The sequence below is a fragment of the Capricornis sumatraensis genome, chromosome 14 (assembly GCF_032405125.1).
Source record: "Capricornis sumatraensis isolate serow.1 chromosome 14, serow.2, whole genome shotgun sequence".
NCBI lineage: Eukaryota > Metazoa > Chordata > Mammalia > Artiodactyla > Bovidae > Capricornis > Capricornis sumatraensis.
The window spans coordinates 62,244,801-62,259,004 of NC_091082.1; the positions used below are offsets into that span (position 1 = coordinate 62,244,801).

At 39.6% G+C, this 14,204-nt stretch overlaps 1 protein-coding gene across 1 annotated transcript in view; it reads right to left on the reverse strand.

Moving 5' to 3' along the window:
* Positions 1–8,320: 8,320 nt before the first annotated feature.
* Positions 8,321–14,204, reverse strand: part of ANKRD45 (ankyrin repeat domain 45) — a 40,546-nt gene continuing 34,662 nt past the window's right edge. Inside the window, exon 5 of the mRNA XM_068986629.1 lies at positions 8,321–8,432. Coding sequence (XP_068842730.1) covers positions 8,404–8,432 — 29 coding nt within the window. The 3' untranslated portion in view covers positions 8,321–8,403. The remainder of the gene's footprint in view (positions 8,433–14,204) is intronic.

Sequence of the window (14,204 nt, forward strand, 5' to 3'; positions counted from 1 at the left end):
TGTTTTATCAGTCCCAGTTGATGAACCTGGATGAGATTTACTGTTGACACTTTCACTAGTACAGACTAACCTGTTATGATACACAAAAAAGAAGACTATGTGACTGGCCAGGATCCAATCCATCCACATTCTTTCTACCTAAGATTATACTACACTCAGATCTGAGCCCACAAGGTACAAATTAATACCTCCTATTCCACCTCTGCTCCAAAAACGTTCTATGGGAACACTAATAGCAGTGTTTGTGTTTCTTCCTGATACTGCTACACATGTATCGGGGAGAGATGGTATCGATTTTTGCATGTACCATTTATTATACAATATGGTAATGTTTGTCTTCCCCATGGAACAGTGAGTTTCTTGAGGGTCAGAGCCAACTATTAATTTCCCTTAAGGCTGTGCACAGAGCATGTGGCACATAACAGGCTCTCCATAAATACTGGATGAATTCTTTGAGGGAGAACTCTTTCTCTGGGAGTACAAATCATTCCAGAATTTTCTTCTACTATTGCAATTTCTTGCCCCTTTTTCATCTCTCAGGCCCCTCCAACTCCAAAATGGCAAGTGGGAAACAGGTCAAAGTTGAGTCCTATTGGTTAAGGATGGGGGTGCAGAAGTATGTGAATAACCTATAAACAAAGGAAAAAGACAAAGGTTGAGGTCTGATCATATGGTAGCTTTGAGTGAATTAGAAAAAGTTCCCCCTTGCTAACAATAGGGCACACAGCTTAGCACGTGAATAACAGGCTAGATTTCGACCCCAGGACCCAATCCACCCCCTCAAGCTGCTGCCCTTGTGTGGGACCTAGTCTGCATAAATAGATGTGAAAGTCCTAAGGACTCATTCTCTTTTTCTCTCCCTTGCAGCTAGCCTTAACCTAAAATTCCTAGAGGTTCCTGAAGCATCCCCAATATCTGGATCTTTGCTTTGCATCTGTTGGGTCTGAAAGTCACAGTGAGCCTGACAAGAAGTGGAGGATGGCCCAGAAATGGTATTCAAAACACTGTATCTTGAAACCTGTCCCTCTAGCAGCACCTCATATCCTCGGCACCTTCACAGCCTCTACTCAACTTGTCAGGAAAGCCTTGCTCCCAAACCAAGTTCTCCAAACTTTCAAAACCAGCAATACCTTCAGCCAAGGCTCAGCAGGTTCAGAGTTGAAACCAAGGTGAAGGCACTGAAAATCACAAAAAATGCTCAGCTCTGCGTCTGTTTGCCAGGGACAGTACTGCCAACTGATACCACACTGAAAGCTATTTCCATACCTAATTCCTATTGGCTGCTTCCCAACTGACTTTCATTCTGATTGGCTACAAACATTATGCCCATCCCCAATCCAGAAGAAGCTTAAGTGTTCCCAGGGAAACTTGCATTTCTTAATGCTCAAGCTGTGTCTATACACATAACTGTTTTAACTGATTTTCTTTGCCTGGTGTAATGGCTGAAATGGTCATTGACCGTGTAGACAGTTCCTATGTGGTTTTTAATATATACTCTGGGTTTCTGTCTTCAGCTCTAACCCTTTTCAACTGCCTTGTCTCCTCTCTGACTTTTTCATTCATCCTTTTCTATTTTCTCTTTTTCTGCCCCTCCTTTCTTTTCCATGGAGTTTCTCACTCCCCCTTTTTTCCTTAACGCCTATTTGTCATTGGCTTTTGGTCCTTGATTTGAAGAAACAATATCACCCATTCTTCATAGGACAAATGCATCCCCAATTCTGTGATACCCAATGTGATTTTTTTAAATGCCAAATCTAATCATTAAAATCAAATACAGTATAAATTTAAACAAATGAACCACTTACTAATCAACTTGTAGTTTACTTTGAAGAGAGTTGTTCTGTGACAATGAAATTCTACTCTCTCATTCCTGTGCCACACTAATCAGGGCACTGAGGATAACACCACCACAATGAGATGACTTCATCTATCATTATCTTCTCCATCACTGTATCAAGGAAATTTTGACACACAGAAGCCCCAATTCCTTCTTGAGACTAATTGGTTTCAGTCAACAGCTCTATGTCTGCCCTAACTACAACAACCACCACTAGCACTCACACACCATTCTCCCAAAATATTTCCTTTACAACGTTTTTTTGCTGTTGTCTGGTATGGTTCTTTTATGTCACTGGACCCATTCCTACCATAAATCCTGAGGACTATGTTTTTCTAAAAGTTGTCTTGTACACAGGCTGTCTCCTGAGAGACCCATTCCTTACTCATTCTCAACCTGCCCTTACTGAGCCCTTCTGGTTACTAAGTTCACTGCTCTTTCTCCCATATTCATCTTAACCTCATCTCTATTGCTTGTCACCTTGATTTCTCTCCTAAACTTCCATGATTCAGATCACTCTGAGTAATGTCCCTCCAGTTCTGTCTAGTTCTTACCCCAGTGCTATCCCCTCAGGCTCACTGGGTTCACCTAGACCCTCCAGGTAAGAGTCATGCAGTTTGTACATTTTAAAAGTCAGATTCTCCATGGCTTTTGGAAAAATACCCATACCTCAAGAAACCCTGAACAAAATTCATAGAGCCAGCTCTAGATTACATATGGTTCTGAGAGCTAGAGATAGCACATAACTAGAATACACAGAGATGATCAAATTTCTCTCACAACAATATTTGCCATAAAGCTAAAAAAAAAAGGCAATAATAAATTTATATTTCACCTTTTTCGGTACAGTACTTTCCTTGGTGACTCAGATGGTAAAGAATCTGCTTGCAATGCAAGAGACTAGAGGTTTGACCCCTGGGTTGGGAAGATCTCCTGGAAAAGGAAATACAACCCACTCCAGTATTTCTGCCTGGAGAATTCTGTAAACAGAGGAGCCTGGCAGGCTACAGTCCATGGGGTCACAAAGAGTCAGAGAGGACTGAGTGACTAAAACTTCTATACTTCTGATTTGCGGTAGAGCCAGTTGAATACTTTGATGGCTTTGAGAGTTAAGAGCTGAGAGGGTTCCCAGTCAGTCTCACCCAAATTCCATCTTCTAATGATAGACTACACTGTCTGACAGAGACAGGCACAAAACAAGTTGGTTAGTCATAGCTCTCTGTCCCCCTAACACTATGGTTGGTTCAGAGCATGAGACTCAAGACCAATCAGATGATGCCTTGATATATACATATATATATATATATGTGTATATATATATATACTATTATCGAGAGACAACTGGTCTCTTTCCATTTGACTTTAGTTGTGGTGATAACCCCTAGTGCAGCTACAGGCCATCTTTCCAGCTGCACTGAGAAAGCCGACCTCAAGTCTGAAACTGAGCAAAGCCTTTTTGAGTCTGAACATTTCCATGACATACCATCTAAATACCACTGAGGTCTTAACCAATAACCTCACAATACTGCCTGAGATTTTATCTTTTCCCAGAAGCCATCTCTTATTTTGATAACTTTTTTGCCATCTACAAAGGCTAGGAATGAGAACTAATTTTATTTTCAAACCTAGCAAGTACTGAATCCTTTATATTTCTTTTAAATTTTATTTGAAAACTGAATTGTTCCTTTTAGGCTCATCTCTCTCCAATTTTAGTAGGAAAATACAGGTGGCAATTGAACACTATTTGGGAAAGTCCTGAGCAGGATCACTGAGTTCATTACTTGGATAAAAGTGTTGCCAAACTTACCACCATCACATAAGAAGGGTACCTTTTCTCTAGCTTCCAATAACATTTTCCTCTCTTTCCTAAAATTTCCCACTACAAGCCTCCTGTGCATGAGTCTGTGCTCAGTCGTGTCTGACTCTCTGCGACCCCAAGGACTGTTGCCCTCCAGGCTCCTCTGTCCATGGAATCTTCCAGGCAAAAATACTGGAGCAGGTTGCCATGCCCTTCTCCATGGGATCTTCCTGACCCAGGGACTAAACCTGGGTCTCCCACATTGCAGGCAGATTCTTTACCATCTGAGCCACCAGGGAAGCCCCAAGAGCCTCCCAGACAGCCTCAAAGATTCTGCTAATAATCTAAGGCTCTTCAGGCTTTCACTAACACTCTCCTCTAGCCCATTCCAGCTTCTGTCTACCACCCAGTCCCAAAAGGTAATGCCATATGTTTTAGGGTTTGTTCACTTCCAAGTTCTAAAATTTATGTGTTATAAATTGCCGCATAACAAACAGACACAAACCTTAGTAGTTTAAAACAACAATTATTTATTTGCCTGAAATCTACAGTTTTGCCATGGCTCAACAGAGGCTTGTCTCTGCTCCATACAGCACCAGCTGTGATGGTTCAACTGGAGGATCTGCTTCCAAGATGATTCACCCACATCACTGATGACTGCTGGCTGGAGCTCAGCCAGGGCTACGAGCTGGGCCTCAGTGCCTGTACATATAGGTCTCTCCACAGGTTGGTTTCCAAGAGCCAGCATCTCAAGAAAACTAGGTAGAAACTGTATCATCTTTATCTTTTATGATCTATGAAAGTCACATAGTTTTACTTCTACTGTAATCACAGGCCTGCCCAGGTTCATGATGAGAGAACAGAGACCCACCTCTCTATGTGAGGAATGTCACGATCACATTGTAGAAGAGCAGGTGGGATGAGAGATGTGGCCATCTTAGAAAATGCAATCTATCACAAATTAGATGAAACATTGGGATGGACTGTCAGCCTTTCACAATTATGGTAACCTAAGTAGCAGCCCGACTGCTTTAGCTTAGTCTAGAGCAACATATCTCAAAGGCTAGACCATATGCTGGTTGTAATTCATTATATGAGTTCCCTCATAGATGGAAAAATGAAAAACATAGAAGTCTACACTAAAAGTTAATTTATTCAACTTTAAAGAGCAGAGCCTTATACTGAGGTTATATCTTCCTGTTTTTTTCTGGCGTTAATATTTCTTTTTTTTATTAAATGATAGTCATAACAGACATTAGCTGTTTTCTTAATGATATCATACCAATCACCTCCCCCTTCTCTTTTTTTTTTACAGTTTTCCAATCAGTGAAAAAACACAAAAGCCTAAGGAACCACCATCTAAAAGTAATCAGAACACTCTTACCTTTTGTTTCACTACCTCTTAAATAATGTGGTTTAATTTACTTTACTAGTATGTACTTTGAAATAGTAATTAATGTCTCTGTGGGTGTTCAAAGTCATGCAGCTACCTGAGTAACAACTCAAAGTCATGCAGCTACCTGAGTACAGCTCAAAGTCATGCAGCTACCTGAATAACAGCTCAAACAGGATTCAGACAGGATTCAAAAAGTATCAGGACCTTTGACACTCCTGTAAATATACCTATAATTCGATGTAACATTAGGTCACAAGATACACCATGACTCTCAAAACTTACTAAAGTTACAGATCTATAGATATAAACATATATTCAGACCCTCACATTAGTGAAATGCTTAAAATGAGATTCAGGAATTCCTTGATAATCACCAGGATCACATGACTAAAAAGTAATTGGGGACTCAAGAAGAAAGCTTAGAAATATAGAACAAACTAAATACACAATCGTAATTCTGGATGTATGTGTGGCTTGTCTTCTGGAGGAGCAGAAGTTGACATGGGGCATTGGCACAGCAAAATATGGAGACAGGATTCAGGAGTCATTTCTATAAAGGTGAACAAGCTCTATAAAGAAATGAAGACTAGTGAATTCTATAAATAAGGTGGTGCCAAAACTATTATTCACTAACTTACTGCATTACAGGCTCTTTGGGAATGAAGAAAAACAAGACAAAGTCCCTACCCTGAAAAAGTTCACAGTTGGGACTTCCCTGGTGGTCCAGTGGTTAAGAATCCTCCTTGCGATGCAGAAACACTGGTTCAATCCCTGGTCAGGAAACTAAGATCCCACAGGCCTCAGAGCAACTAAGCTTGAGTGCCATAACTATTGAGTCTAAGCACAACTAGAGAGTCCATGTACCACAACAAAAGATTCCGCATGCTGCAACTAAAACCTGATACAGCCAAATAAACAATTAAATATGCTTTAAAAAAAAAGCTTATAGTTCATATGTGAACAATTACATAGAATATAGTACAGAGCTATTAATGTTATGGGTGCCCAAAGGGATTAGTTCTTACTAACATTAAGGATAGAGATCACGGAGTAGAGAATTACAGATTGCTTTCCCAAGGGTTGGGATTGACTTTTTTCAGCTCTATTGAGGTACAATTGACAAGTAAAATTGAAACATAGCATTGTCTTTCGAAAAGTTCCCCTATCTTGAAGCAGGATGAAGAAGAGGAGCTGGTGTCTCAGCCCATTCAGGCTGCTGTAACAAACCCATCATACGGTTTGTTGTAACTTATAAACAACAAACATTTACTTCTCATATTTCTGGAGGCTGGGAAGGCCAAGTTCATGACACCAGCAGACTCTCTTGAGTCTGCCTTCTAGATGGATATCTTCCTGCTGTAACCTCACATGGTGCAAGGAGCAAGGGAGCCATCTAGGGACTCTTATATAAAGGGCCTGATCAGCAGCCTCACTGACCTTATCACCTGCCAAGGCTTCACCTCCTAATACTCTCACAGAGGGCATCAAGTTTCAAAATAGTAATCTGGAGGGGAGACACAAACATATTCATAGCAGCTGCTGAAAAGAGAAAAGTAGTCTATAAGAAAGTAAAGGAACCATAATGACATAAAGGTGCCAATGTGAATTTCAAGAACAAGATATAAAGATAAAGGAGAGAGTTTATTTTCTACTCGGTCTTATCTAGGAATTTTTGAAGTGAGATTCAGAAATCCTTTCCTTGTCACTAGAACTACATGCCTAGAAAGTGGTGTCATATTCACGATCAAGGCTCAGAAAATGTAGAATCAGAGCAGAAAGGACAAAAATGGCATCTGACCTTTGCCCAAATTATCGCTGTGCTTAAAGGGAATAGACTTCTCACAATCTGATATTAAGAGAATGGAACAAACACTGGTCTCCTTTTTTGCACTACTCCATAAATACCCACTAGATCTATCAATCAGGGGGCTGAGAGGCAATGCTCTTCTGCTCAAGGCAACTAAACCTGAATAGCTCATACATTAAAAAAAAATCTCAAAACTTTTACATTTGTGATACAGCGTTATCTCAAAATTGTGCCTGAGAAAATGTTAATTGACAAGGAATTACTGAACTGCTCATTTCTTTTCCTTCCCTTCAACAATGAAAAAATAGCTTTTAGGATGAGACAAAGAAGAGAATAATTTTCTTCCTATAGAACTTTTCCAGAAAGACACAGAGTAGCAGAAGGTTCAGGGGCTCTTAGACAAACTAGAAAAATGACATTTCAAATCACTAATATGAAACCAACAATTATATTTAAAACCTAAGTAATATAAAACAGAAGGAAAATGACATGTAATACAGTTAGGGGACAACAGAGGATGAGATGGTTGGACGGCATCACCGACTCAATGGACATGAGTCTGAGCAAGCTCTGGGAGTTGGTGATGCACAGGGAAGCCTGGCATGCTGCAGTCCATGGGGTCACAAAGGGTCGGGCACGACTGAGCAACTGAACTGAACTGAACTGAACTGATTGCCAAACCTACAGATTAGGCGAAATCTAAATATAAAACTAAACAGATCTCTGTTTATCAATTTAAAGACAGAGGAGGTTAAAGAAACAAGAAGATTTACTAAGAGACCACGTGTATGCATGCGTGCTTAGTCACTTCAGTTGTGTCTGACTCTATGGGACCCTGTGAACTGTTGCCTGTCCATGGGATTCCCCAGGCAAGAGTGGGTAGCTATGTCCTCCTCCAGGAGATCTTCCTGACCCAGGGGTCGAACCCACACCTCTTACCATCTCCTGCATTGGCAAGCGGGTTCTTTACCGCTAGTACCACCTGGGAAGCCCACAAGGAGACCACATCCCACCTTAAAGGTGAATTTTATAATGGAGGTAAGAAAGTAATATTTGTATAAGCAGAGGACTCTCATCTGAACCATCCTTAATACATCCTGGCTCCAGAATGTCATCCCATAGCTTTCCTTTTGAGGAAGGGAGAACACATATTTCCTCTGGAAAGGGTCAATGTGTCTTTAAAAAAAAAATCCCTCAATTAAAGAGAAACTCCCTGCCTCAATTACACAGAAAACTGTCAGATTCTCTAAGCAGCTTTTATAATTCCCATCTGGTCTTTGTGAGTGACTCATACTCAAGTGTTCTCTGGAACTCACATTAGACTGACTTGCAAGGGCAGAGGCAAGGCCAGAAAGTCTGGACATAAGCATGCTGAATGGGATAAAACAAAACAAGCATGATTTATTTTCATATTTAAACATTTTTTAAAATCCCACATCTATTTTCTTAACTTCAGTGAGCACAGGTAGGTTTGCCTTTATAGACATAGAAGATGATGTGGCCTGTTATTAAAACACATACTCAACAGAAGGTATGATCTTGACTTCTTTTCTGACCGTGGCTTACTATACAGATTTGGCACTTTTCACTTGACCTGAAAGGAAGAAGATTTTAAAATTACATTTAATTAGCATGCTACAGAAAACAAAAATGAAGCCAGCTTTTAAAACACTAGGCATGAAATAAATCAGTATATCCAAGCCTGACGCAGTCATTAATGAAACCCTGATGTTGGTAGGTCAATTCTCCCCCAACCTTTTCCTTTTCCCCCAATATTTAAAGCTGTGAGGTCACACTTCTCATATAAACAGTATTACTGTTCCTAATTGAGCCATTTGAGTAAACTGCTTAACCTCACATGTCTGCACTTTCTTCATTGTAAAACAAAGGGGTCATTTCAGAGGTTCCATCAAGATCTAATATGAAGGTGTAAGATACTGAGGTGCTCGGAGGGGATACAGAGGACTTGGGTAAAGAGGCAATATTTAAAATTCAAATATAGTATATTTACAATGTTGTGTTAATTCTGCTATAGAGCAAAGCGGTTCAGTGTGTGTGTGTGTATAAACAACTTTTTCATATTCTTTCCCATTATGGTTTCTTACGGACTATAGTTCCCTCTGCTATATAATAGGACCTTGTTGTTTATCCATACTACGTATAATAGTTGACATCTAATTCCAAACTCTCAATTCATCCCTTCCCAAACCCCCTCCCCTGCCTTGACAAACACAAGTCTGTTCTCTATGTCTGTGAGTCTGTTTCTGTTCTGTAGATAAGTCCATCTGTGTCATATTTTAGATCCCACATATAAGTGGTATCATCATGGTGTTTCTCTTTCTCTTTCTTACTTCACTTAGTACGATAATCTCTTGGTCCATCCATGCTGCTATAAATGGCATTATTTCATTTCTTCTCATGGCTGAGTAGCATCCCATTGTGTGTGTGTATATATACACCACATCTTTATCCATTCATCTGTCAATAAACATTTAGGTTGTTTTCATATCTTGGCTATTGTAAATACACTGCTATGAAAATAGAGGTGCAAGTATCTTCTTGAATTATAATTTTTTCTGTATGTATGCCCAAAAGTGAAACTGCTGGATCATATGACAACTCTATTTTTAGTTTTTTGAGGAACCTACATGCTGTTTTCCATAGTGGCTGCACCAATTTACATTCCTACAACAGTACAGGAGGATTTCCTTTTCTCTGCTCCCTCTCTGGCATTTCTTTCTTTGTAGACCTCTTATGATGGCCACTCTAACCATTGTGAGGCGGTACCTCATAGTTTTGATTTGCATTTCTCTAATAATCAGTGATGATACACATCTTTTCATGTATCTATTAGCCATCCAAATGTCTTCATTGGAGAAATGTTTATTTAGGTCTTCTGCCTATATGTTGATTGGGTTGTTTGCTTTTCCTGGTGTATGATCTTTTTTATGTGTTGCTGGATTCAGTTTGCTAGTATTCAGTTGAGAATATTTGCATCTAATTAGTCAAAAACATTGGCCTATAATTTTCTTTTTTGGTGCTATCTTTGTCCGCTTTTGGTATCTGGGTAAGAGCAGCTTCATAAAATGTCTTTGGGAGTGTTCCTTTCTCTTCACTCTTTTGGAAGAGTTTGAGAAGGATTCATGTAAGTTCTTATTTGTATGTTTCATAGAATTTTCCTGTGAAGCCATCCAGTCCTAACTTTTGTTTGTAGAGAGCTTTTTATTACAAATTGTATTTCACTTTAGAGATTGGTCTGTTAAAATTACCTTTATCTTCTTGATTCAGTTTTGGTAGGCTATATGTTTCTAGAAATGTCTTTTTTTCTAAGTTGTCCCATTTGTTGGCATATAATTGTTTATAGTATTCTTTCATGGGTTTTTGTGTTTCTGCAGTATCAGTTGTGATTTCTCCTCTTTCATTTCTGATTTTGTTTTGTTTTTTTTTTTTTAAGATCATCTCTCTTTTCTTCTTGAGCACTGTCAATTTTGTTTACTTTTTCAAAGAATCACTCTTGACTTTATTGATTTTCTATTGCTTTGTAAATTTCTATCTTATTTCCTCTCTGATCTTTTTTATTTCCTTCCTTCTGCTGACTTTAGGTTTTGCTTGTTCTTCTTTTTCTAACTGTTTTAAGTGGTAGGTTAGTTTATTTATTTCAGATTTTTTTTGTTTCTTGAAGAAGGCCTGTATCACTATGAACTTCCCTCTAAGAACTGCTCATGCTGCATCCCACAGATTTTGTATGGTGGTGTTCTCACAGTCATTTGTCTCAAGGTAGTTTTTTTAATTTTCTATTTGATTTCATTGTTGACCCATTCATTGTTTAGTAGCATGTTACTTAGTCTCCATATAACTGATTTTTTTCTTTTCTTTTTCTATGGTTGATTTCTAGTTAATGAAATTGTGGTCAGAAAAGATGCTTGAAATAACTTGTATACTCTTAAATGTATTCAGGCTTGTCTTGTGCCCTAGTATGTGGTCAATCCTAGAGTATACTCCATGTGCACTTGAAAAGAATGTGCATTCTGGTTTTTTGTTTGTTTGTTTTTGGATATAATATCCTGAACAAAATCAATTGTCTGTTAGATTTTGGCCTCCCCAGTGGCTCAGCAGTAAAGATTCTACCTGAAATGCAGGAGACACCAGTTTGATCCCCGGATCAGGAAGATACTCTAGAAGGACAACCCACTCCAGTATTCTTGCCTGGAGAATCCCATGGACAGAGGAGCCTGGCGAGCTACAGTCCATAGAGTTGCAAAGAGTCAGACACGACTGAATTGACAGCACACATGCATGCACAGCATGTTGAACTGTATCATTTAGAATCTCGGTTGCCTTACTGATTTTCTTCCTGAAACATCTATTCATTGGTGTGAGTGAGGTGTTAAAGTCTCCTACTATTGATGTATTGCTATCAATCTCACCCTTTACAACTATTAGTATTTATTTTATGTACTTGGGTGTTTCTATATCAGGTAGATATAGCCTCTTCTTGTATTGTTCCTTTTATCATTATATAGTATCTTGATTTTTATCTTTCTTTATGATCTTTAAAGTCTATTTTGTCAGATATGAGCATTGCTACAACCACTTCCTTGTCATTTCCATTTGCATGAAATATCTTTTTCCATACCTTCACTCTCAATCTATGTGTGTCCTCTGCCCTACACTGGGTCTCTCATATGCAACATAGTCATTTCAGTTTAGTTTAGCCACTCAGTCGTGTCTGACTCTTTGCGACCCCAAGAAACACTGCACACCAGGCCTCCCTGTCCATCACCAACTCCCAGAGTACACCCAAATTCACATCCATTGAGTTGCTGGTGCCATCCAACCATCTCATCCTCTATCATCCCCTTCTCCTTCTGCCCTCAATCTTTCCCAGCATCAGGGTCTTTACAAATGAGTCAGCTCCTTGCATCAGGTGACCAAAGTATTCGGTTTTAGCTTCAACATTAGTCCTTCCAATGAACATCCATGACTGATCTCCTTTAGGATGGACTGGTTGGATCTCCTTGCAGTCCAAGGGACTCTCAAGAGCCTTCTCCAACACCACAGTTCAAAAGCATCAATTCTTCGGTGCTCAGCTTTCTTCACAGTCCAACTCTCACATCCATACACGACTACTAGAAAAACCATAGCCTTGACTAGACAGACCTTTGTTGACAAAGTAATGGCTCTGCTTTTGAATATGCTATTTAGGTTGGTCATAACTTTCCTTCCAAGGAGTAAGCGTCTTTTAATTTCATGGCTGCAGAAACCATCTGCAGGGATTTTGGAGCCCAAAAAAATAAAGTCTGACACTGTTTCCACTGTTTCCCCATCTATTTGCCATGAAGTGATGGGACCGGATGCCATGATCTTCATTTTCTGAATGTTGAGCTTTAAGCCAACTTTTTCACTCTCCTCTTTCACTTTCATCAAGAGGCTCTTTAGTTCTTCACTTTCTGCCATAAGGGCAGTGTCATCTGCATATCTGAGGTTATTGATATTTCTCCCGGCAATCTTGATTCCAGCTTGTATTTCTTCCAGTTCAGCGTTTCTCATGATGTACTCTGCATATAAGGTAAATAAGCAGGGTGACAATATACAGCCTTGACGTTCTCCTTTTCTTATTTGGAACCAGTCTGTTGTTCCATGTCCAGTTCTAACTCTTGCTTCCTGACCTGCATACAGGTTTCTCAAGAGGCAGGTCACGTGGTCTGGTATTCCCATCTCTTGAAGAATTTTCCATAGTTTATTGTGATCCACACAGTCAAAGGCTTTGGCATAGTCAATAAAGCAGAAGTAGTTGTTTTTCTGGAACTCTCTTGCTTTTTCCATGATCCAGCAGATGTTGGCAATTTGATCTCTGGTTCCTCCGTCTTTTCTAAAACCAGCTTGAACATCTGGAAGTTCATGGTTCACATATTGCTGAAGCCTGGCTTGGAGAATTTTGACCATTATTTTGCTAGCGTGTGAGAGGAGTGCAATTGTGTGGTACTTTCAGCATTCTTTGACATTGCCTTTCTTTGGGTTTGGAAAGAAAACTGACCTTTTCCAGTCCTGTGGCCACTGCTGAGTTTTCCAAATTTGCTGGCATATTGAGTGCAGCACTTTCACAGCATCATCTTTTAGGATTTGAAAGAGCTCAACTGGAATTCCATCACCTCCACTAGTTTTGTTCATAGTGATGCTTCCTAGGGCCCACTTGACGTCACATTCCTGGATGACTGGCTCTAGGTGACTGATCACACCATCGTGATTATCTGGGTCATGAAGCTCTTTTTTGTATAGTTCTTCTGTGTATTCTTGCCACCTCTTCTTAATATATTCTGCTTCTGTTAGGTCCATACCATTTCTGTCCTTTATCAAGCCCATCTTTGCATGAAATGTTCCCTTGGTATCTCTATTTTTCTTGAAGAGATCTCTAGTCTTTCCCATTCTATTGTTTTCCTCTATTTCTTTGCATTGATTGCTGAGGAAGGCTTTCTTTGGAACTCTGCATTCAGATGCTTACATCTTTCCCTTTCTCCTTTGCTTTTTGCTTCTCTTCTTTTCACAGCTATTTGTAAGGCCTCCTCAGACAGCCATTTTGCCTTTTTGCATTTCTTTTTCTTGGGGACGGTCTTGATTCCTGTCTCCTGTACAATGTCATGAACCTCCATCCATAGTTCATCAGGCACTCTGTCTATCAGATCTAGTCCCTTAGATCTATTTCTCACTTCCACTGTATAATCACAAGGGATTTGATTTAGGTCATACCTGAATGGCCTAGTGGTTTTCCCCACTTCCTCAATGCAACATATTGTAGGCTCTTATTTTTTTATTCAATCTACCACTGATGTGTTCGGATTGGAGAATTAGTCCATTGACATTTGAGGTAATTATTGATATATATATGTTTACTGCCACTTTAAACTTTGTTTTCTGGTGACTTTGTATTTGTTCTTTCTCTTTTAACTTTTCCTTTTGTGTCTTGATTTCTTCTGTATTATTCTTGTGCTCTCTTCTTTTTGGTTTTTGTGAATCTATTGTATGTTTTTGATTTGTGGTTACCCTGGTTTTCAGTATGTTAACCCCTTCCTATATCTACTTGCTTTAGTGAAAGTGACATCACTCAGTCGTGTTCGACTCTTTGTGACCCCATTGACTGTAGCCTACCAGGCTCCTCCATCCGTGGGATTTTCCAGGCAAGAGTACTTGTGTGGATTGCCAGGGGATCTTCCCGTCCCAGGGATCGAACCCAGGTCTTCTGCATTGCAGACAGATGCTTCACCCGCTGAGCCACCAGGGAAGTCCACTTGCTTTAGACTGGCAGTCAAACAGGTTCAAATACATTCTAAAAAAAGTATCATTTTCTTACTTTCCTCCCCCACATTTT